The 26,448-nt window shown below is 38.7% G+C and overlaps 1 protein-coding gene across 11 annotated transcripts in view; it reads right to left on the minus strand.

The window, feature by feature from the left end:
• mast4 (microtubule associated serine/threonine kinase family member 4) overlaps positions 1-26,448 on the minus strand; it is a 95,991-nt gene that overhangs the window by 33,784 nt on the left and 35,759 nt on the right. For 4 of the 11 annotated variants that reach the window (XM_008423465.2, XM_008423464.2, XM_008423463.2 and 1 more), the window contains exons 4-5: positions 13,027-13,058; positions 5,990-6,070 (exon numbers count right to left, since the gene is read on the minus strand). In XM_008423465.2, coding sequence (XP_008421687.1) covers positions 5,990-6,070; positions 13,027-13,058 — 113 coding nt within the window. Of the gene's footprint in view, positions 1-805; positions 1,202-5,989; positions 6,071-8,365; positions 8,678-13,026; positions 13,059-25,512; positions 25,616-26,448 lie in introns of those variants that run through there. The other 7 variants (XM_008423467.2, XM_008423466.2, XM_008423470.2 and 4 more) reach the window with 5 other exon arrangements.

Genomic DNA, 26,448 nt, shown 5'->3' on the forward strand with positions numbered 1-26,448 from the left:
GATGGAGTTCAACGTGAAATTAAAAGTTAAAAATTGGAAAATAATTCTAAAAATATTGAAACCTCTGTCATGTTATAGTCATATTTCAAATATAAATTTAGCAACATGTACAGTAAAGCATCATCGACACACATGGATTATTGTTTTCGGCTGAGAAAAAAATACTACCCAAAAATGGTCAGTACTTCATTTTAAGCTGTTCTGCAGCAAAAAAAAGAGGTCAGGATAGGGATTAAAAACAAATATGATTATACAGACTTTCACCAATACTGTGGTCCAAGTAATATGCAGCTAACTGAGATCAAGGCGCTTAGCTGGTGAAGTATGAAGTTTCAGCCAAGTTTATTTTCCAGAAAAAGTGCAATTCTTTAAGCCGCAACATCAAAAACAGTTCACAAGACCAAGTCCAAGTCCGCCGTCATCAATAAAAACCAGACAATGTCTCACAAGCAAACTCTGAGTCAACTATTTCAGTTATGTATGCAAACTGTGACTTCCATGAACACACACAGGATCAGCATCTTCACTTTCCCACTGTTATTTAACTGGGATGGTACATAGAAAAGTACACATCCTGTGTGAGAAAAGCGTGTCAAAACGACAAACATCCTATTGCCATTTGGCTCACAAAGCAAATAATACACAACAGGCAAGAAGGAAACACCCGTCTTCTAGTTCAAGAAGAGAAGGTCTGGGAACTACATCATGCTTACAGTTTAATGACTAATCCGTTTGTTCAGCTAAGAAATTTACACAAGTGACACATTGGCACTGAAAAGTGCAGCAGCTTAATTTCGAACGATACCTTTGGGATCGACGCAGACGGGCTCCGCTGAAGAAATGTGGCATGTTAAAGTTGGACAGCACCGTCCACGGACTGGAGTCGGACATCGTGTCCGCGTCATGCCAGAGGGGGAGATGCAAAGGGGGCTTCTGAGGTCCTGATGAGAAGCGATGGCTGCCGGGGTTTAGGAGGTTATGACCCCCGGAGCACTGGTGGCAAGGTCCAAACTTCCTCTGCAGGGACACATCTGCAGCCAGCTGCGGCATTAAACGCTACTGTCGCTGAGGGCGCGTTGTCCTCAAACAACAAAAGGAAAAAAAAAAGTAATCCGGGGACCGGATCAAAGGAAGGCACAGAGAGCGCGCGATCCAGGTCAGGTGTTGACAACCTCCGCTGCGGCAGGGACGCGACACCCAACACTGGCCGACTCGACCCGTCTCACGGCAGCTGTTCTGCAGCACGCCAAACGCTCGTCCTGCTCCCTTCGCTCAACATGCTTCATATCATGTAACAGGCATATACCACTTCACATCCTGGGGAACGGAGGGAAGGAGGGAGGGGGAGGACTGCATCATCAACACATGCTGCCGCGCTCTTGCTGCTTTCAAAGATTACACAGGTCCGTTGGGTCAGCGTTTCCAGCGGGAGGTGTGTAAAAATTGTGCGATTTTTTTTTTACCAACTACTGAAAAACAAAATAAAAAAATAAATAAATCTTTGTTCCTTCCTCAAGACAGTTATGGTTCGTTTATTTGACGAGAGCCTCGCCTTAACTAAATCACCTTTGTCCCATGACTCATTTCCTGTTTGACTTTTAAAAACTACAGAGCGACTTAAAGATGTAAAGACAGATGTAGATTTGTTTAATAAAGAAAACATCTTGATATATAAAAACTATTAAGAATATTATAGTCCAAACAGTTTAAGTTTGTTTGCTATTGTAAATCAAAAGTGGGGATTAATTTTAACAATATTTGATTAGGTTGACTGCTGAATTAATAATTAACATTTAATTTCTGTGTTGAATTTGGATGAGCGACTGATCTTTGTGGCTACGGCAACCAGAGGTCGGTTTCAAATCAGAATAAATTTTACTCTCAGAATCACTCTTTATAAATAATTTGTAAGAACTAATATAAAATGCAACAATTTTAATAAAAAAAATAGTCAAGTAAGAAACATAATATAAAACTGAGACTCAAATTGTTCATCTCTGAACAACCTGTAGCATGCTCATTTGTTTCTTTATTCAACATGCCTGAAACCTTTGCCATTAAACATTAATGACAAACATAAAAATAAAAAAAATTACACAAATTAATCCCTCATTTATTTGCTCAATTTCATATAAATCAGCTGCATGATAAAAAAAAAAAATGATAAAAATGGTAAATATTGCAATGCGATAAATAACCGAATCAGTGAAGGATGTTGATGTTTTTGGATGTCATAGGACTTCTATTTCCATCCTAACTAAGACACGATTTCTGTTCTTTTGACATTAAAACTTAAATTTAGAGGTTAAGTATTGGTTTGTAAAGGATGCTTAATTGAGTGCCACATCCAGAGGTTTTAACAAGTTTTATAGCAGGAGGACAATCTATGAATGGAGCACCTGGCTGCAGATTTGTAAGGTAACAAGTCTGCAACCAGGTGCTTGGAAATGCTTATATTTCTAGACAGTTCATGTTTTTATGTTGTCAGGCTTGTTAACTTATATTACAGCAGTAGAGGACAGTAAAATGGTGTGCACAGTAGGACCGGAGGACACTCAGGTTGTTGTAGATGACTCTAATCACTTGCCAAGTGCTCTGCCAGGAAGGGAAAAACAGCTGAGCGAGACAGGCAGAGCAAAACCAACAAAGGAAAACACACCAGTATGACTGGAACATAACCACTGGTCCCACTTCCCGGTGCCTCTCTTCTGTAATAAAGTGTCATCAGAGGTCGCTTTCGACAGCGAAAAAGCAGGCGTTAGCGAGCGCGTTCTGTCTGAGAGGGTCGGCCAGTCTCCCTGCAGGCTGCTGTGACAGCCTTCACTCTAATTATGGCTCTGCTCCGTTTCGCTGCTCCACATAAGAAATGACAGTTCAGATGGTTCAAAGTCAAACCTGCACACAGCGGCACGAGAGCCACGGAGCAAAAAACTAATTCAAACCAACAAAACGCGCCTTTACTATTTTTTTTTAACACACCGAGAGTCTGTTAACGTCTGACAAATGAGTTTAGAGCGCTTCCTTTCCCATGAGCGAGTGTTTACAATTGTGCTTTGTTAACATTTATTGGTGCTAACTTGCAGTTTGACTTTCCTTGCTTTGATTGTTAAGACTCGAGGTGTTTTTTGTTGTTGTTGCAGCCAAATGTTGGAGACGACAAGGATAATGATAAAAATAATAATAATAATCAGCACAGACTCAAATAATGCTACATTAAGAAAAATACTGAATAAAAAGACACAATAATAAATCTATTTCCATCTTGTGGCACAAAGTTTACAGTTGGGTTGAAGTTTGGGTGTTTCAATATGAGTTTTCTTTTCTAAATTGACATAACGTAACAGGACTTGGCTTGGCACATGAACAAATTTGCTGGATGATAAATTTTTCCAAAAGTTATCGCAATAGACAATAATGTTTTGAGACCATTTTCTAGTAATATTATGGTAATGGCATAATAATGCAAGAACACATTCTCAAAGATCAATAAACTTTAAATTCTAAATAGAATTTTCAAACTGGAACAGGAAGATATTTTAAAATATCCATAATAAATCAGCAAACCAACAGAAACAACAAATAAAATGAATCATGAATAATCTGTAAACAAAAATGTCCTACAAAACATAAGCGGGTTGAGACCAAAACACCAGACTGAAGACTTTTGTCACCCAAGAAGAAGACAATAAAGTGATGCAAATGGAAAACGAACTCGTTTTAATTTATCATGCAAATAACTGATTTATTGTTTATTGTCCTATATAGGAGTGGAAATCTTTCTTAGCTTCCCGATTCAAAATGCTATGATTAAAACATGCAGTTTGTTGTGTTTCCAAATATTTTTCCTTCAGTCATACACAGCCTGCATACGGCGTGGCGCTTGTCCAAGCTGTTTCTGCTTTAATACAGAGAGTGAATGATGTGACCTTGTGTTTACCAAAAGATGTCCCTCTGCTGCGCTTATGCACTTCTGAGTTACCCATTTCACTTTAGGAAACTCTATACATAATGAAAAATAAATAATGAAAGGTCTCGTCACTCAGAGAACACAGCATAGATTTAGACTGAATAGACCTGCTCTTATGGATCGGGGACATTGCCACCAATACCCAATATAGAATTATTTTCAGTATTGGGACAGATACAGATATTGAATCAGTGCTTCTTCCCTCAGCATATTACCATGTTCTCTGCATGTTCTGTTCTCCATCCAGGTCCTTTATGTTTGCTTTCTGCTAACAATAATATGCTGCAAACATTGCCACCCTAACCTAATAACATGTGTGTAACAACCTTGGCTTACGATTATTAGGTAAAACAGGAAGTCATTTGTTGAACACCTGCCTAGGAGCTTATGACCTGCTTTGGTTCACCAGTGAAACTATTATTTTCTCAGTGCAAAGAGCTGCTGCTTATGTTTCTGAAATTATATTCCTAACCGTATTAAATTGGGCTTTTCATTATATGATGACATTCCATATTTGCACTGGTGTATTAGATGAAATCAAATCTTGCATTTGATCACACAGGAAACACTGCATTTAGAAAAAAAAAGAAGGAAAAAAAAAACAGCTCAATGCTGTTGTATGCAGCTGACTCATTTTACCGCCTGCTTCACTTGACTGTCTGTGAAAGCTGCACAGCACAAGAGGAGAACAAGAGCGAGTTGGGTGGGTGTCTCATTCTATTCACTGATGCTGCAAATTCTCAAAAACAAGCAAGTCTTTTGAATGAGATGGAGAGGAAGAAAAAAAAAGACCCAAACATGCTGCAAGTTTCATTTCAAACATTTAACCGTCAGCAAATATTTAGCATCAAATGAAATGAACTTGAAATGACACAGAGAGATTTGTTGCAAAAGGAGCAAGTTCAAACACAGAATATTTACCGAGTGGCAATAAGAGGAGAGGGAAAGAAGCTAAACAAAAATCCAATCATTTTGGGTGGAGTTTCCATTACTGGTCTGATGGTTACCCAAACTAGCAAGGACACAAACTCAACCTGAACAGAATATCCATCTGATTAATTTCATTTTACTCAAGAAAGGTTCTTGAAATGACTGATGGAGAAAACAAAGGATGGGGATTAGAGATGCACCGATTGCAGTTTTCTAATCGATCACTGATATTTCAAAGCCTGACCTGCTGAATCAGATTGGTCGATTTTCACACCTTTACACAGGCAGATGAGATCGGTTTCACATGCAAGTATCAGCCGAACATAGATCACCTGCAATTCAAGAAATCTGTGCCAATTTATCAGTGCACCACTCTTATTTTTCTCTAAATATTGGTAAAATCTAAACGCCATGTTATGTATAATGAATATGTCATTTCATCTAAAAATAAACAGGATTTGTAACACCGGTAAAACAGTATGAACAGCTGATTGTTTTTATTCATTTTATTCAAGTTTGACTTAAATTATAAAAAAATATTTAAATATAGCTTCCTTGCTAAACCGATTCAACCAAAAAAAAAAAAAAGGGGGTTGTCCATATTGCCTTTTAGTCTAGAAAACCTGGAATCAAAGAAGACGCTTTATGTAGATCCATATTACAAAAGAAATATATAAGACACAAGGTCAGGTACCATCTACAAACTAGTCCATAACTAAGTGGTAAATGTACACATTTAATCATCATTAGCTTTCATTATTTGCAGGACTTTTCATTCCAAAATGAATCAGTCCAGGATTGGTAAGGATTGGAACCATTCTTCACTTTGATGCATTGCTAATGCCCCAAATCCTACTTAGCACATGAAAGAGGAGCAAAACGTCAGAACAGAACGGGGCATGATGAGGGTAGGCGGGGGGTTGGTGGCCTTATCAACATTACATAAGCTCTGTGTCCTCTTACGGCACTTTAATGGCGCTTGACTTTTTAGAGGGCAAACTGAAGATTCTGGTTCACGTTGGAAAAAGTAAAAATTGGCAACAAAAACAAAAAACCCCACAAGACATCCACGGTTGAACGACTGTTGCTTACCTCCAGAAATGAAAGGCGTGCAGTGGGCTGCACGGACTGCAGGGGCTAGTGGGAGTGGGGCTCAAGCTTCGGGGAGTGAGGCTGTAAGTTAAATGGAGTGCAGTGAATAGTTGTCCTTTATCACATACAGGATGGTCAGACCGCCTAAAACCGCCGCCGTGCATCTGTGACACGAGCCAAAATGAAGACGGCAGCATCACAAAGAGTAAATGATCACTGTCAGACCAATCTAATTGTGTTTGAGGAGCAGGTTCCCGAGGCATTCGTCTGGTTTCTGCAGTGTTTGGTTGACATCGAGCCTGTGCGCTGTGCCAGACTAAAATGACAGCAGGCAATAAAGAGCACCTGATAAAAAGGCGAACGGTCATAAAAAGGAGTTAGAAATTTACCAAAGGTTGACGAGGAGGTTGCAAGCAGAGTTCTTCCTGCGTCTGCGATCACAAGGAAAGTTTTTACCTTTTACTGTGAGAGGTCATATGTTTAATCTCTGCTTCGGCTGGACTGCCAGCAGCACTGCAGAGCATTAGGTCACGCAAAGGTGAGTTACTTTTACTGCAGTGGCTTCCATTCATCAAATAGTAAAATGTGGAAAGAGCCCAAAGCAAACCAGAAAAGTAAGCCAACAGTAATATGATAATAAATGACTTAATTTAGGGAATAATTTGAGAATTTTCATAAGGATTTTAGTGCGATGCTAAGGGGACCTCTCATTGTCAGTGATTTTATTGAATGCGGTGACATGTTACAGTACACAACATGCCAGACATTTTCCTGTACGTTTACCTTGAGTCAACAGAGCATCATCTTGCTAGAACAGTCAACCTACCTAAAAATAAAAACAGTCCCCTTACAAGTGCAGTTTTTCCATTTCTTTTAAAATATATAATTATGATAATTATTAGAGGACAGTTTTAAAATATTACTGTTACAGATCCACCGTTACAGATTTGCTGCGTTCAGCTCGATTTGCTCCGAGTGATGACCAGAAATTCAAAAGAAAAAAGTTAAACCTAAACTGTGCATTCAATAACACTCTTCAGTGTAGATGTTGTTAGTGAAGGAAGAAACGCAAAGTTTGCCATTTTTGGCATTAGGAAGCCATTTAAAATAAAGTGAGAGGAAGCGCAGAAAGGCAAGGCACATTTTAAATGAGAATTATTTTCTCTGACATGTTGAGACATTTATGTGCTCCATTCAGGCAGCAACAGACCAAGAGAAAATGCAGCATTTAGTGGATACCAGGAAAGTATTAGAAAGTTGCTTTTAAAAAATAATTTAAAGTTTCAACTTTAATCCATCCTGGAACATGTTGGATTGGGGAATGCTGGAAGCTTTCTGGGAACATAACAATATACATCTGACATCGCCTGTGCTCTAAACCTAAATAAAATTAAATCTCTACAACAGGAAGGCTAGAATGAGTATTTGTATTGTTCTTGATAGATCCTATTTTAGCTCTTAAAGAATAATTTGAATCAATTAAAAGCCATCAGTTGGTCAAAGCTTAAAAACATGGAGATGAGAAATTAATCACAAATTCTGATTGGTGGATCTTTATTATTGTTAATGAACCGTTTTTTAATATTTTCAGTAATCACAAATATACTCAGGCAGATGATAAGTGTCAGAAAAGGAATATTGTTGGTTTTGGTCTCTCAGTGTGGTTTGTTGACAAAAAAAAAAAAAATAAAATACTACCATGGCAACACTGCAATAAATTAATAAAAGGACGATGTTCAGTGAGCACAATTTGCTTAGACGCAAAGGTAAGAATGTGTTTGCCAGTTCTCATTGTCTATAGGAAAAAGAAGTGGGTTAGTTACTTTAGTATTGGCCCAAAAATCTGCATAGAAATAACGTCATTCAGCAATCCAATTGGCTCAGCTGCAAAATTTAAACCCTTAAGTACGGAGAACCATGACAAATGCCTCGGTGACCCAAATAAAACATATTGAATCGTGCAAAACGGCACAGTGTGTGATAAAGCTGCCAATGTAAGCACACAGTCTTCAGTAATTCACCGCTTCCCACCTTATTGATCACATCCAGGCATGTTTTTTTTTCCCTAACGTGCGTTATTTTGTCATCACTCACGCCTGTGAATTTAAGCCACTCCTTTATGTTATTTTGTCCACCAAACACGCATGAAAACCTCAAACTGCAGAAACACGCATGCAGACTGGGATACGCAGGCAGACTGCTGTTGCCTAGGTGGGGAGGATTTGACATTAGACTTCCTGCTGCAGATGCTGCTGCTGCTAATGCTAACACAGCCTAGAGCAGAAGGCAACAGTGAAAAGACAGCAACAAATCTGACAGAGACACATGAAGCTACAAATAGGAGTCGCCTTGAATGAGAGAAAAGAATATACTCACTCCAGCGTCAGCCCAGGAATTCTCAGTCTCTCCCGCTGGGCTTTCATGGCTGAACTGTGCCTGTTTGCTCTATTGTGGTCATGATATGAATTCACGCTGTCTGCCTGCTGCCAGCTCCCACTACCCACCCCCCTACTGCACCGACAAAGAGACAAACCCAGCCACCACAGTGCAATGAGACCGATTGGTTTCCTCTCCCCCCCAAGAAAAAGGGAGGGGGTCTACAATCCTTGTTTTGGTCTTTCCATGTTCCACCTTGAAGCTGTCAAATGAGATCCTCATATGGCAGAGAAAGGCATGGAGGCAGGACAATACCCCCTTCTTCCCTCCCCTAATACACGCCCCCTGCTCCTTAATACCACTGACCCCCCTTCCACCCCCACCAGCTGATGGTGTGCTCTATGGCAGAAATTCATGCAATACACTGAAGTGCTGCTACGTGCAGTCACCTTGACAGCCGCTAACATGAGGCGCGCAGCGCACAACACAATGTTGCCACAACCACAGGAATGATGTCATCTCCGACAGAGACAACACGGCGCACCGCTAACGAGTCAGCGTCCGCATGAGGGGCGAGGGGGACAGGCAACGGCACAAACAAAAACAAACTTGGGAAAAACTAAAACAAAAAGGTAAAAAAAAATAAATAAATTAATAAAATTTATGAGAGTGTACATTGTGATATTTCAAAACTCTTAATGTCCTATATCAGCTCAGATTCTTTTCTTTCAGATTTCTTCAACTGAATCATTTTACCTAAACAATAAATACGTGAACAAATATGACTTGGTAGCTGTTCTGTTCAGATGTGCAGAAGTTACAGAAATCTTTCTTTAATAGTAGAAAATTAGTGAGGCACAAATTTTGATGTGCAATGATGCCACTTGACAAAATGTAATGATTACTGGTTTGCCGTGTTGTGTTTTTTATAATTTGTATTTTTGTGTTTTTATGATGCACAGCACTTTGTTGCAGAAATATATTACAGAAAAACTTGATTGAAGAAATCAAACCATAAAAAAACTGAAGTAGTGATCTCCTGTTTTCATTTCTAAAAATATTAAAACCTAAATAATCTGTTGGGGAGAAAAAAACCTAAGAGATTTTTGAATTTTTTTTCAAAGTTTTTTACAGATTATGCACTTAAATAAACAGTAGCAAAGGAGAATATTAAACCAAAATAATTGAATAAATTAACTTAAGCAGGAACAAGACATTTCTAAGAGCAGCAGCGCTGTAATCTGGGCCAGAGCTGGGACTTCTCTACCTGACCAACTCAGCAAACACCTCAGAAATCTGGATCTGTAGAATCAAAACATGCAGATTCACAGTTACATGTGAATCTGGAACAAGTTTTCCAAATCACTTTTTTTTAATATTGGAAAAACCATGACATACATGCAGAAGGTTAAAGTGAAATGTTCATAAACCAATGTCAGTGATTTCAAAATCAACCTTACTGACCTATTGTTGTAAAGCAGAAACAGGAACATTGAGACCCAAATGGGTTAAATTGCATCAATGACTCAGAGGCAGATAAGCATGCTGACGTACGAGATGCTGAACGACAAAAGGAGGAGGTCATTATAGATTTATTTCCTCCCTTTGTCCAGTTTATAATTAGTAATTTCCAGAAAGTATAACAGAAAGCTGAGGCAAAGATATTGCAGTAATGGAAAAGAAACTAAACCTGAAGAAGAACTTTGACCTTCTGACTTTTCAACTGCATAAAAGACAATAAGCTGTAAACAGTAACTTACGCACTAAATATTCAGCTCCTATCTACCGGAACAGATCTAGCAAATCGTAGTACAAGTTAAAAGTTTTATTATCCCCGTTTGCTGTTCAAAATTAATGAAACTTAACTGCCACACATCCAATTACAGGATGGAAAACTAAAACTATGAATTAATGCAAGACTTTTACCAACACAACACTAAGTTGTCAATTCTGTTCATACTCGAATGTAAACCTGAAGTTTTATAGTGTTTTCACACCTGATAGATTTAGTTCAATTGGGGACCAAAATCGCAACATTTGCTACATTTTCAGCTGGTGTCGTTTGCTTCCAACAAAACCCTTTGAAAACCCTTTTCACCCCCAACCTGTGGGGGGCGCTGCACCAAGAAATATATGAGGCAACAACACAAAAACCTATGAGAAAGAGAACATGAAGGACAATGACTCAGCTGAATTTCATTAAGAAGATTCAATTAATGTGATTCATAAAACCTCTGGTGACTCACTCATAGAAGTGGATATCTGTTGTTACTCTTCTATTGAAGTAGTAAAGTTTGATAACTAGTACTCCAACTTTATCAAGATATTTTCATAGGTTTCACAAAGCGAGCGATACTAAAGTAAAACATTTTAAAAGACACCTGACCATATAAAGAAAACCTTAAATCATATGAGAAAGCGCTTCTTATAAAACCAGTGGTTTAATTTTTAAACAACTTACAGTCATAATAAACAGATAAGGCTGAGTTTTGAACTCTCAATAAAACTTTTCCCTGACAACGAGATACTACTGGTGTGCAAGGAGCATTGTAGTTTGTTTTTAAGAAAATAACTAATAAGACAACTGAAGCTAAAGCATTCAGGATAATAAATATATATTCAGTCATCAGGAAAATAAGTAGCAACAGGACAGAGCAGACTGTGATTTCAACAGCATTTTCTATCATCTACAACAACAAAACAGTGGAAGTCAATGCAGGTAATTAAAACTAACCGAGTACGGCATCATCTGCAGAGATCAGGTCGATGAAGCTCAGCTGACTGCATCTGTTAAACTGGATGTAAAATCATCCACAGTGAGCAGATTGTCTTTAAGATCCAGTTACATGGGAATGTGTTGGCGGGAGAGAGCAAGCCCCGAGTTTGACCAGCGTTTGTGCTGATGACAGGAAATGAGATCAGAACTGATAGTCAACAAACAGATTGAGTTGTTGGGCTTAAAGCCAGCAAGAAAGTTCAGACTATTAATAGTAATCTGTCAACCAGGAAAACATGTGTTGCAAACAAACTCCAAATGCGCCAGCCTTCCCTCATGTGGCGATGGAAAATGGAGTAGTGATGAAAACTGAAAGATAATTAAATTAAAGACACGGCGGCACCGCTCATCACGTTAATGACATAAAATTCTCAATAGATGGCAGGCACTCTATCACAGTAAAACCTCAGACAGCTCAGAGAATCAGGTAATTTTATTTAAACAGACAGGGTTTCCTTTAAGGTTAGGAGAAAAGAAGAGCATTTTGTTCTTTCCTCGTATCATATCTAACATGTTTTTACCCACGCCTAAAACACTGACATCACAACAGTCACTTCTACTGTGATGTACAAAAAGCTGCCAGATTTTTAAACAACGAGGCAGTCATTTTTTGCCAGTCATCAGATTCGTCTCATCACGGTTGTCTTGCATTTATTGCTATGGTTACCAAGGTCACTTTAGGCTCTGGCGCTCTAAATATAAATGAGTGCAGTTAGTGTTTTCATTGCAGCAAGTAGTGGAGGGTCACCTCCATCAGAGCTGCTGAGGTGGCAGCAAGAGCATAAAGGATCAATCAACAATAAGTTTAGTCATAAAATGTAGCTAAATTGATCAAGGTGCAAGTTGATCTCTGTCATGTTTTCATGTCTTAAAAACTGTATTTTGCTCACAGAGAGAGAAAAAAGAAGTAACTTTTGACGTTTTTTTGCACTTTGGTTTACATTCATTACCTTTAGTTGATTTTGGCTTTTAAAGTGCCAAATAAATGACAGATCATAAATCAGCTGAATAGGAACAGGTGTACAGTTGAAACTATAAAATAAAGTTGTGAAACTCTTTTTACTGATAATGGCGGAGAAAACTCCATTTTATCAAGAAGCTCTATGACTAGGTAGCAATGATTAATAGGTTAACAAGGCTGATCACAGCAATAAATAATAATAATAAAAAGAAGGTATTTATTTTGTATTGTTAAGCTAATAACATTACACAAAAATATTGTGAATGTGAAAGAAAATAGCTGCCGAGTATCTGAAATAAATATTCTGAGATCAATTCCAGGTGAGTTACACATTTTGCTGAGTTTTATTTGCTTTCAAATTTTTATTTGTAAAAATACATTTTAAAACATGTCCACTTTACAGTTGTGTAGTATTTTGTGTAAGTCAGGCACATTAACTCTAAATAAAACTGTGATGTTTTTGTGGTTACAAGTTAAAAACAAATAAAAATGTGGAAATTTAAAATGTGTGTGTATCAGTTCACTATACCAAGTAAACCAGTGTAAATAGAAAAGAGTGCAACCCAATACTTTGCTATTTTGTTGAGTTTTAAATTCAAGTTACATATATATTATGGATCTCCTGAATTCTAGTGAGAGACTGTAGCAAGCTTTCCAATAAGCTACACATAAAAGCAAATTCATCTGCTTTTATGGTGCCTACCAGTGAACTGATCTATAAACCACCACAACATTCACAAGACTTCCCTTCATCAAGCTGGATTGGACTGCTCTTTCATTTGGTCGTATTATAAAACACTGACACAATGTGAGTGTTTTGTGAGATGATGTTATTTCTTTCACAGTTCCATGATATTTATGAGTCAAATGAATGAAAAGGAGTGCACATGCCCAAGCAGCTCAATGTAACATAATAGTACTTACAAACTGCCTCTTCTGGGAAGACTCAGCTCCTTCTGCAGACACAAAGAAAAATAATGCATAGGTAAATGACTCAAAACTCTTTTTTTTGTCTGTATATGTGGATTAAAAGACTGTAAAGAATAAATGCAATAAAATGACACCCCCGTTTATCAAACCCTAAAGCCTAACCAGAAGGCTTTGTTTTTCATAATCTACTTTGGAAATGTTGATCATTAAAAAGTTTAGTTCAATAACATTTTAAAAATGCTAATGGGAAACTCCTTCAAGATGGAACGACAGTCAAATTGTAGAAAGTCAAGTGAATTTAAGGTTGAGTTTGTTTTGTACTCCATCTTTTAGTTGCAGAAACAGCTTCACTGTTTCACACCCAGGAAACTGGGAACAGTATTTGCTCTTCCTCCATCTGGGTATCAACCTGTTTGTTCCTTAATGCAACAGCTGAAGAAACATTATTGTTCTTACATGTTCACATAATAAACAATTCCATTTAGTTTAAATCTGGAGTGTATTTGTCAAATAAGTGGTCAGATATGTGTCAGTGGTTCAACATGCAAAATTAGGAGACATATTTGAATTCATGCAGCTTTTCAAACCGCTGAGAGATTGGTCTGCAGCTGCAGAATCACGAGATCGGGTCGAAAGCAGATCAGGAACCAACAATGCTCTCCTTATTCTGCAGAGATTACCCATTATCACAAGCTTGTTGCATAAAAGTGTAATACTATTAACCAACTGTGGCAACTAAAGCTCTAGAGTGAGTTGTTTTTTTTAAACTTAGTAAAGTACGAGTTATTCATCAGGAGAAATAAAATGAAAACAGGAACAAAGTCTGAAGTCCTGCTGTTTTTTCATTTTAATCATGCATCACTAAATAAATTTCAAGTTCAGGTTTTCTGCGTTATTTGGAGCATGCAGTAACGTCATCTGCCTCTACAAACCTTTGCTGGTGCACTGTCAGTCAGCTGGCTCAAAGAAGGCTGCTTTATTTTTACCTCACTCATTAAAAGACAAATTACACCGGTTAGAAATACACTCAAAGATAATGTTTTAAAACTCGACAAGCTGCGAGTCTCTGATAAGCAGACGACTGCAAGTTAGGTGCTCGACACGTTAGACAAACTATTTGGATAACAAGAGCAAATTATACATTAAATATGTTTAGCAAAAAATTGTTTCAGGTGATTGCCGAATTTGGTTAACAACAAATGTTCGATTCTGTAACTAAGAACCCAAATCCTGTGTTTCAAGAGACGCCGTCTATTTTCTGTATTAAGAGCAACTTCTATACGTCTATGTGCTGTTAAAGTGGTATTAATACTCTATGTTATAAAATAGTAGGCCATGCCTATTCTCATTATGAATGGTCATTATTAAAAACGACTTCAGAGACTAATCTACAACTATAAAGAGAAATCTCAGCCCAGCTGGGAACTTTCTTTCAGCAAAAGGATTTCAGGATTTGGCTAAAATGTCATTGTGCTAAATGTTAGTTTAGACCATGTGAGTGATCAAGAGAAAGCACCATGAGGTCATTTTAAACTCAGTTCTTAATTTGTTTGTTCATTAAATTACATGTGGATATGAAAAAAAAAAAAAATCAGGAGGAAAGTGGAAGAAAAAGACATCCTGTTTCTTAGAGTCGCAGTAGTGTTGCAGGTTTGATACCTGCAACATATTCAGCCAAAACACACATGATTTTCAGCTGGACAGAGTTAAGTCATTCAAGTGCATCACAGAACATATTTCTTTAGAGGATGCCAGAATACAAATACGTAAACCGCATCACACCGCTAATGATACTGCGGCTGCTACAGCATCTGTTAGCATTCCAGCACGTCAAAGACGACATGAGTCACGAGGAGACAGTCACTCGAGCCATATGTTGATCTATAGAGTCCCTCCAGACTGCACACGTCTGCTTAGTTACAGCAGAACTTAGCAGTGAATGAAGAGTTTCTGCTGCCACAACACCTCTCTGCCTTCTTTGGAGAAACAAATACCCAACGTCTGGAGCCGTTTACCTGGGTGACAACAAACGCCACTGATTAGATCAGTGTACACTGGCTTTCCCAGTGAGATGAGCCGGCTTCTTTGTCCGGAACGTTGTAGGACATGATGCCGTGTGTAAAGTCGGCAAAAACAGCGATCTCCCTCTGGCATCAATTAGGACATAACGTCCGACTCCTACTGCTTCCTGGATAAGACCAAGGGCAACTTATTGATATGCAGAAGACGCCTTGAGAGATGTAGTTCAATCACAGCAGTCCAGACCAGAATGGCTGTTATGTGGTATAAATAAATGTGTTACAGTGAAAATAATGTGCGAGAAAAATATTTACAGAAGGTTAGACACATTTTGTAATTATCCCAGTGTTTTCCCCTCTGATAGATCAGCTCTGAATCTTTACTTTAAAAAAAACCTCAAACCTTGAAGATAAGCAGGTGTTTTCAAACATGCGATGGAGGCGATCGCCTGCACAGGGAACTGATCACTTCAACAGCAACTCGCAAGCTGTGCAGCATGAAATCACATGGCTGTTGCTCATCTTTAGGTGGGAAAACACAATCGTCACCCGACTTCTTCATTAGAGCTGTGTGAGATTCGCTTGGTTTCATTGTGAAGAGAGACACCAGTTGCTGCTCTGCTGTACGAAATATGCTTTTTCCCACAAAATTCAGACATTAGCTTAGCCTAAAATAGCTTTAGATAAAGCAAGGGCTTGTAGTCAACTGGAACATTGGGAGCCAATTTCACAAACAATAAGATGTCCCTAAAAACGTAAGCAGCTTGTTGAAGCAGTTTGTTGCTTTCACATTTCAAAGCAACAAAAAGTGGGAAAACATTTTATTTTAAGGGCGCATTCACACCTGTTCAGTCCACTTTAATCAAATTCAAGCCTATTTGCCGGGTTTGTTTGGGGAGGTGTGCCATCAAACTCTGATAACCAAAAAAGCGAACCCAGGCCTAAAAACCGAGGTCTCATTTCAGTGAAGTGAACTCCAACATGGTTTGAATCCATATGTGAACACCAAGCAAACCAGAGATCACTCCACAACCAGGAAGTGGACTACATTGCAGGGCATTTTGGGTAAATACAGTCAAAACAAATGAGTATATATGGCGTTGGCAAGAGAAATGGCTTGTGGTCTTTTAGACAGGAAGAGAAAGTTTACATCAGCTTAAATTTGACGCTACTCCATTTTTGTTTATATTTTACGAAAAAGGAAGTTGCGCTCCTCTTTTCATCAGTGGTTTTCATGTTTTTCCTTCAGTGGTTCTTGGTGCAGCGTCACCTCAAGCGAAGGGATACGCAGGTTTTTTAAAACAATTTGGTTTGTTTGACACAGTGCAGTGTGAACATGAACCAAACCAGCTGAAAATGCAACGAGTGTTGCAATTTTGGTCCAAATCAAACCAAGGCTCACACCGACCTGTGTGCCAAGGTAGACGTTTTTGAAAGCTGTATTTATCCAACGCTGTATTTACTGGCTTAAACGGGCGTGAAAACAGTCAACAGAACAAACATGAGGGATCATCATTTTTTATCACAAAACCCTAAGAGACCTTGTTTTTATACTGCCACTGGTGAGGTAAAAGGCCTGTACTTTGTCAAGTCAGAGAACTCAAAAGCGCTTTACACTACAATGAGTTTTTCACCTATTTGCACACTGAGGGTGGTGAGATACACTGTAGCCACAGATGCCCTGGGGCAGACTGACGGGGCAGAATGAATTGACCAGAACCTCTGACCACCACCAGCAAGCAAAGCAGGTCAAGTCTCGTCCCAACAACACAACCGCAAAAAACCGCTTGACTTCTTACTAGAAGTCAAGCTCGCCTCTTACAGCAACAAACCCTATTTTCTGAGCCACTGTTGTCTCTGTTGGAAAACTTTGGGCGTGCAAACTTCAGCATTCTTAAAAGATCAATATCATGGAGTTTGATTTTATTTTGCTGAATGTTTTCTTCCTCCATCTTTCAGGGTTTTTTTATCCGAGACCAGAATTTTGCCATGAAAAATCTCCACAGCAGTCAACCCGCGTAAGCTCATTTCTTCCTTCTGTAGAGCAGATCCACTCCATAGACAAGTTATTGTTGAACTGGTGCAGCATTACATCCCTCACTCTGACCTTTTAAACTGTGTGCTGCTGTGGATGTTTCTGAAAGCTGTGTTTACTGGCTTATGGGTTCTCCTGACAAACGGTGTGTTTTCCTGGCGGAGAATAACATTGTCTTTAGCCTGAAACTGTAGCCTTTCCACATAGAGAGAAGAGAAAGGAAAAATGTATCTAGAGCAGTGTTTTTCAACCACTGTTCCGCGGCCCACTAGTGTGCCGTGAGTGATCGTCAGGTGTGCCGTGGAAATTATTCAATTTCACCTACGGTACCGTATTTTCCGGACTATCAGCTGCTACTTTTGTCATAAGCTTTGAACCATGCGGATTGTAGCTTTTCTGTTAATTTTTCTTCAACCACCAGGGGGCTCTCTAACAGGAAGTGAATCATTGGAGGTCAAAATTGGAAATCAAAGAAGAACGCGCTAATTTTAATTTAGAACAAACATGCTAGCAGCAGGCATGACAGAGAAATGTTTTCAAACTCCTATCATGCAGCTTTTAAGTTGAGGGCTGTCGATCTGGCACTACAGGAGGGAAATAGAGCCACTGCATTTAAGCTCGGTGTGAACGAAACCATGGCTTGGGTTTGGAGACGGAGTGCTGCGTCCTTCATATATCCAGTAGATTTATTAGGACGCAGCCCTCTGCTGGGTTCTTATGGAAGACCAAGAGCAGCTTCCGTTTTTTTTTTGTTTTTTGTTCAAAAAAATTGAAGGTGCTAGTATGGTGTGCTCTATAGTCCGAAAAATACGGTAATTAGTTTTTTTGATTTTTTTGAAAATGAATTATCTGCAAATAATACCATCTTCGAGTATCTGCTGTAGCAGTGACTAGCAGCGTATTCATGTAATTTTCTTACCACTAGATGGCAGTAGGTACAGAGCATTTTACATTAAAACAAGAGAATTAGTGATCCATGAATGTTACAGGTAGCGGTGAAAACATTGTATCTAGCAAGACTGATGACAGTGATGGAAAAGACAGAGAAGCTCAGCAGTAGTTGGAAAGAACATGGGTCCATTTCCCACAACATATCTGTGTGAAGTGAGCTTCTCAAGTCTGGCTACTATAAAAACTAAAACCAGAGAGAGACAGAGTTGTTGAGGAAGAGCTTTGTCTTTCTTAAATTTCTGCCAGGAAATTAGCTGTTTTCATCCAAACATGCACAGGTTTCACACTAGGTGGGTAAAATATACAGATATTGACATTTTATACATGTAACTCTTCATATTGTAATAGTGAAATCTTTCCCAAATATTATTGCTTCTTTCAGAATAAGAATTATTTTCTGTATTCCGGCTATAAGAATGCTTGTGGATTAGTTTGTAAAACACTTTGAAGTTTTCTACAACTTCTTTAAATTTAACACCACAGTGTTGTGGTATTGTTCAGGTTTATTTTTGAAGTGTTAAGTACAATTTGAAATAAGAAATGTAAAATGTGATAAAAATATTTTTTTGTGTTTATTTGAATCCTATTCAAGATACTTTGATAAGAATGACTATATATATGTAATATAGGCGGCTACAGAGCATCTTTGTTTACATTTTTGGTTGGTGGTGTGCCTCGAGATTTTTCAATTAAAACAATGCACCTTGGCTCAAAAAAGGTTGAAAAACACTTATCTAGAGAATCAGAAATGCCTTCATCCAAGATGTTTGAAGGTACCTGCACATAGAAAAACCTTCCAGCTGTTTGGTCTTTGTCTGGATCTAGAAAACCTAGAAAGCCTCTATTTTACATTCACCCAGCAGCAATGGGAATGTGTGTCGTTTCTCTGGTTAAATGATAGAAATTAGAGCATTTCTATGCCATTTAGTTTTACATTTCGTGTTAATTAAAATTTAAAACCTGATTGCAGTCTTTTCCCCCTCTACAAACCGAGGCGACTGCTGTGTTCCGCGTTTTTTGCATTAAGTGTCCCTTTCTATTCAACAAAACTCCTGCAGTTACCTTTTCTTCCATTTGTCATTTGGTTACACTTGTGAGAAAGTGGCAGTGATTGTTACCATAGAAACTGGCTCTTAGCTCGCCAGGGGGCACATTAAAAAAAACTTATTTTGGCTTTTTTTGTGTGAAAGTTTCTGTCTGAAAAATCCGAGACCAACAACAATGGAACAGCAAGCTGCTAATAAGCTGCTTTGTGGTCACCTTATTTGTATAATTTCAATTCACTGTTGCACGAATTCAACACTTGACGGTCTTTTTTGTTCTCCCTTAATGCAAAAAACGTGGAACACAGCAGTCGCCTCGGTTTATAGAGGGGGAAAAGATTGCAATCAGGTTAAACAGAAAACTTTGTATTTTCATTTCAAAATCCAACATACCTATTGGATATTAAACAATAAGAAAACTGCAAGGGTCATTAATTTTTAAATTCAAGATCCGACAGCTTCGAGTCGTCTTTAAAATCAACAGGACACGCAACATAAATATTTCTTTTACATTTCATGATTCTCCACGTTTTGCCGAGCCATCAAAAAGCCAGAACAAAATTTGAATAATTGCGTGACAACCTTTCATGTCTGAAAATGTCAGGCGGCGCAACAAACCAGTAATGACAGCACTCGGGCGCGTTCAATCACCGGTCTTTCTGGTAATCTGTATTAGACGACAACCATTCCACTGTTAACCTAAAAGACTGTTTTGTTCCACAGGGTAAATGTCAATGAATGCCTTGCAGCAACAACATTTCATCGCCAAGGCGCCACATTAAAGCGGTGCTGCTGTAAAAGGCTACAAGTAATGCTTCATTAATAATTCCACTTGATTTCTTTTGGATTCTGGAGCTCAAGATCAAAAGTGTGTTTTACTTTGTTTGCAGCTGACAGGAGAGGAAATCCCCATACTCATCATATCTCCACCTTAAATGACAGGCGGGGTAGGGATGGCCAATCCCCTCACCACTTTGTTTAATTTATTTGAAATTATGTCTCATAACAAATAGGAGGCATAACTCCAGAATAATTAGTTAGTTAATAAATTGTAAGCAGCATACATGCTGATTGGAAACCATCATTTGATGGTTGATGATGGAGCCTTAGGCTACACGTCATTTTTAAAGTGAGGCTGAGTTTGAAATATTCAGCATTTTAGGACAACTGGCGGTTGGCGAAGAAACAAACACAGGATGATTATGTAAACTACCCGGAGCAGCTGGAGCCGCGAGGCAGCGATGCCAACCGATATCCCACCTGTCTCGTACGTATGTACATAACATTTTCATTGCTTTTTCTCCATCTTATTCCCAACGAGGGCAGACACAGTCACAATTCAGAGCCACAGGCCAAATCAAAAGCTAAACCCAACTGAAAAAGGAAAAAAAAAAAAAAGACTAAAATATTTTGTCTCTGGTTGTGTAAGTATCACCCAAAAGCCTTGCAGCTGAAACGACAGCAAAAGTATCGATTTCACTCTCCTGTTGCACTTTGTGTTTCGTTGTTTTGTCTATCATCTATTGCAATAAAAAACAGAAAGCACCTTTACTTGAGCTCCAAACCACGTTCTAACACAACGTTGCAATACTCCAGGTTTATGTTTGGCACTCATGCAGCATTGATAAAAAACCTAATGATGTAGCTGCATGAAATTAAGCCGTGTTGGAATATCTTAGAGTACGACATGAGGAAATTTAGAGGAATATGAAGTCATTCTCCACTCCTCCTTTATTTTGTACTGTCCACACTTTCACAACTTGATCCATTTTATTAGCTGATGAACAAAAAATATTTTTTTTTTTTATTTGAAGTTTTATTTACCTTGTTTTAACATTTGCATTCATTCTATGAAAAGAGGTATTTAGCTAAGAATGCACATTCACAGGGTTGAAGATTTAAATCAATAAAATAGAGAGTAAATTACCCGTTAATTTATTCAACATTATCTAATAGCTTATTGAATGTCACTAGAGATGTGCCGATCAGGTTTTTTTCTGCCGATACCGATTCCGATCACCCATGAGGGCCGATCACCGATACCGATCACATAGTTATTATTTTTTTAATCATAAGCACTACAGGTTACATTATGTGGAAAAAGGAAATGTCTGTTAAAAATAGTATTACTGATAGCAGTACAATTTGCACAATGCCTGTTTTGTTTTTTTCTTGGAAAAAGTTATTAAAAACAAGTTTTTGTCTAAATTAAGTTAAATTTATGGTTCCTTTTTCCACATAATGTAACCGGTAGTGATTATGATTAAAAAAATAATAATTATCTGATCGGTATCTGTGATCGGCCGTCATGGGTGATCGGAATCGGTATCGGCAGGAAAAAACCTGATCGGCACATCTCTTATATATATATATATATAGTCAATACCCACATGTCATATGTGACATTTTATCCACCATTTGTTAAATATGTGTGAACATGAAGGCTGGCACACTTTATGATAAAATTCTCCAAGCCAACGAGGTTGTGTTGATAAAAACTGAGGGAATTCATTTTACTTTAGCAGGAAGAGGCATTTATTTTTTTAAGTGCTCACTGGGGCTGGTTGGCTGAACGTTTGATGGGACAAAATGCTAACGAGAGAAGTGATGCACTAATTCAGAAGACAGCCGGCATGAGCAGCTAGAGATGAAAGAGGAGCTGGGAAGATAACAACTAAAAGACATCTATAAACACTTAGCTTGAACATGAGCTAATGCACAAAACCCACCCATGTTAAGTCGGGCCAAAAGCAGACACTGATATGGCAATAAAGACACCAACAAGTTCATTAAAATTCTGACAGATTAAACGTTTGCGCTTGTGTTCAGTAACCACTTTGTGTAAGCTCATCTCTAGATCTGTAGAAAAGACCAAAAGAAAGAGAAAAAAAACCCCCAAAGACTTGGCTCTATGCTTGACTTTTTAGATGTAAAAAATACGACCAGTGGAGACACAAGTCAAAAGATTCTGGGCAGATCAGATCAAGACTCTTTCCAAAAGTAAATTAGACCAGAAACGGGAGGCAGTTCCTAACATCACCACCAGAGGATGCTATTGTACACAACTTTAACCCTCATCTGAGAGCATCTTCTATACATTTCTTCATGCAATTTTAATCAGAAGAAACATCTTCTGGAACATGAAAGGGAACTGTCTTTTTAATTTACACGAGCACAAAAAGGGAGCATGCCTTCACTCGTTGATTGAATTCCAACATTCATTTGGCTTTGTGAGAATCTGTAGCTTTGTGTTTCCTTGGACACGACATTCCTGATTAGTTTTGTTTAATAAAAACAAATAAAAATCCATGTTATTCCGACCCCTTTCACAGCCGTACTATGAAATGTTGCTCATCCTGGTAGAAAGTCGCCGCTTAGCACAAGAGCACTTCAGCAGGAAAGCTGCTCCTCTTCAAACTAAAGAGAGCCATTTCCTTCCACTGACCTCTCCATTTGTCCTTTTCTTTGCCAGAAGTTTGTCTTTTGTCATAAAACAGCCTTCATTCTCATGTGAATACACCATTTCAATAATACGAACAAATTTACATAAAGATATTAAAATTTGATGGTAAAAAGAATTTTGTTATTGTATCACGTTCTGTCACACAGTTGTTCTCTCTCAAGCTGCTCTTGGAGAGGCTATGTAGCAGCTCTAATCTGAAATACTTTCTTCTTTTATGAGACAGTGTTTGATTGATGCTGAGAGTAAAGTAAAATAAAGCAGGAGCTGCATGTTGGAGCTTCATAATTAAGACAAAGCGCATGCATGGAAGCTTTTTGGTACATAAACCCTGTCTGTGAAACGTGTAGCTGTGTCACAAAAACAGGCACTATGGGAAAATATCGGAAATAGCAAAGCAAAGCTAAAGGTTTAAATGCTTGAAGGATCAGTTAAGTTAGACAATTATAAATGTTCTTTATGAATGTGCTTACAGAAATACAACTGAACACCATATTTTGTGATGGCTCAATAACGAGTCCAAATCTGAGATCCTTTTGGATCTTAATACAACCAGAGGCTTTTTTTTTATTAAAGAAAACAAGACATATTTGAACTTTTTTTTCTACATGTCCTTCAGATTTCAATAAATGTACCTAGTTTACCTTTTAATTTTTATGCCAAATTTTAATTGTGGTTTGATAAAGCAAGAAATTCTGTTTAAGAACAAGATGGTAAAGCCTAGAAATAATTCTTTGTAGTGAATAAATCTCATATTCCCCGTTTAATAACAGGAAAATACATGGCAATAGCAGTTTAAATGTTTATCTATTGCAATGTTGGACTTTTTTTTATTAATCTAAGCTATAGTAAGCTTTTTTTTTTAAATTCACAGTAGGGACGTCCTGATCAAGATTTCTTTTTAGACCAAAGTCACTTTAAACGAGATGGATTTGCATTGAGAAAACATACAAACAAATAAACTTTCCTATGCATACACTAATACTGAGCAGGACAAAGATAAACTAGGAGCCGCAGCCAATACAGTCTCTGTCTCTCTCTGTGAATGACATTGGGCAGGATGTCAAGTATTTACATTGCTTAAAAGATTTGCATAGAAAAATACAATAAAAAATGGTAAGGATTTTTTTAATGATGTCAGACTGTTTAAACTATGGTTCCAGTGACAAATAACAGGAATCAAAAGTTAAATTTAGTCAAAGACTCAGAGAAGCCATTTAAGCAAGCCCTCGATTGATCAGAAGATCCTCAGTCTTCAGTTCTTTATTTAAAAAAAACTATTTTAACCAAATATTAGTAATAAAATTGTTTCACCATAAACGTAAACAGCTTCAAAGTAAAAATGTACTACTTTATACAACTTCAGTATGAATATAGAAAACAATAGAAAAAGACTGAAATGAGAATGAAAAATAGCAAGAGATGAAGCAAACAGATCTATTCTGACATCACAGAAGTTACAAAATCATAAGATAATGCTTTGACCAACTTTAAATCTTATCATCATTATGTGAAAGCAGTACAGGAGGAAGGTTTGGCGGAAAAAATTAACTTCTGCTGTCTGGTTGTTTCTTCCTAAAGCGGCAGCGAGCAAACCCTCCGTTACTGTAAATAGATCCGTCCTCGTAATCTGCTCGACATAAACAAGGTCTGTTAGCAGTGCAGTCATCCCTCGCCTGTCTAGGAATGAATGGAAAACTGCGTCGCTGAACCGGCCGCGTTCATTTGCCTGGCAAAGTAACTTCCGCGTTTCATGGTGAATGTGAGGTCAGCTGCCTGACCACAGGAGCACACCCGCTGTTTTTGTTCCGACTGATGCAGGTTAGGAAACACAGAGAAGTGCTGCATGGGAAAAGGCGAAGACAGGGAGAGAGAATGTACACAAAATTACCGTGTAGCAGCTTGTAAAATGTAAAAAAAAAAAAGTGTTTCATTCCTATAAAGAAGTGTTCTCAAAGGGAATACATTAAATATCAGCATTTTTCAGAAAAATTTATATTCAGAGCAACACCCTGACTCTGAAACTAAGAAAATGAATGCCTTCCTGTCTGAACAAGGAAGGGGGGGGGGAGGGTCTGAAGTTGAACTTGTTAAATTTATCAGTCAGCATGCAGGCGAGAAAGAGCGGCTCATTGGGAGTTTGTGATTCCAAACACATGCAGTCGTTTGAGCTGAATTTTAAACAGACTTCACCTTAAAACGTGTTCGTCTCTCTGTGCGTGGCCCCGAGTAGGGTAAGCAAAATTATAAAATCAAGTCCAGTTTATGCTGCCGCAGGCAGATTGAAGACTGAACAAAATGATTAATGTCTGATGGGGTTCTGATTAAAAATAATAGGGATACTTGCTGTACAATAACAGCTATTTGGTATTTCAGGACATCCTGTTCGCTCTCTCCACTTTCATTTATGTAATTTGTTTTGCAGATTGATAGCAGCAATAATTTAGTTATTGTTTTTCTCTCTCTCTCTCTCTCTCTCTCTCTCTCTCTCTCTCTCTCTCTCTCTGAGAGCTGTCTTAAACTCAGCTCACATCTTCATCAGGATTACCGACAGCAGGGTAAAAGCCTCACTCTGCACTCAATTATCATAAAAAGTCAATAAAGCACAAGAAAGGCATCCTCACTAGACACTGTAATCGATCTTGCTACATGAATGGGAGCCCCACAGTCCCATCACCCGTAACCCGCCAACAACTAGCACCAATTAAACGCGAGAAACAATTCCATCTTTTATCTGAAAGTCAATCTGCGGCTGTCTGAACTTTTATTTAGAAATGCTGACAAAAAGTAGAGAGCATCGCAGGCTGTCAAGAGTCAGCGGCGCTATGCTCAGCTCTGCCAGCAGATTGTCTCACATGCAGGATACACACGCAGTGCTGCAACTGTGGAGTGCTGATACTGGGGAAAAGTCCGAACTGTGCCGCGATGAAAGGAGAAGCCGCTGCGGATCGATACAGCTGTTTTACATCCTACCTGTAGCCCTCGCCTCCTCAGAATGCTCGACTCGTCCATGGCACGGATCCCCGACTCAACATGCTTCTCTACCGGTGCATATCCACGCCGTGCTGCCTCGCTCCAACCTCCTGCTCGCTCGCTCGCTCCCTTCCTCCCCCTCCTCCCCTCCCCTTCCTCGGGCTAAATCTGATTTTAGCAGCTGCTAAACACCTCCGTCTGAAGTTATCTGATTGGAGCGGCTCAGTCAGCTGACACCTCCTCTTGTTCCTCTCCTCTGTAACTTCAGGAATGAAAGAGGACAGACATGAAGCCAGGAAGAGAGAAAGAGAGAGACACAGAGAGACAGAGAGAGAGAGACAGAAGATAGGCAGATCTAATTTAGCATGGTAAGAGGAAGGGGATGAATAGGAGGTGCAGTGGTGGAGGGGGAAGCCCCAAGACTCATTTCTGTCACCAGCCACGCTTTTTTAGTCACCCCTGATGACCATGACAATGAAAGGATATCCTTCCCCAGCATTGTTTCTGCTCCAGACTGAAGAACGAGCGTGGCATCCTGCCTGCAGCAGCCCCCGTCCTTACTGCAGTCACATTGAACCGCCGTGAGAGCACACCTGAAGGTTAGGCCCATGACAGGAACACGATGGCTGACATTAGAGAAGGCATTAAAAGTGAAGGGAAAAGGCCAGAGAAAGAAGTGTTGTCTTGTGCTTCCAGTGGAAAATAGTTTGGCTTTCGCACTTGCTGTAAAAAATAAAATGGAAGCTGGCAATTATGAGGCGAGTAAGCTGAACCACTTTAATTTTGTTCAGATTTTCTAATTCCCAGGTGTGAAGATTTGACAGCTAATTGGATTGAAGCAGTGACTTTATAAGGTATACATGTTCAGTTGATTAACACAACCAGGGGATCGTTGCATCACGTAACGGGAACTTGATACATTTAGATGTGGTAAAG

The sequence above is a fragment of the Poecilia reticulata genome, linkage group LG12, assembly GCF_000633615.1.
Source record: "Poecilia reticulata strain Guanapo linkage group LG12, Guppy_female_1.0+MT, whole genome shotgun sequence".
NCBI classification, from domain to species: domain Eukaryota; kingdom Metazoa; phylum Chordata; class Actinopteri; order Cyprinodontiformes; family Poeciliidae; genus Poecilia; species Poecilia reticulata.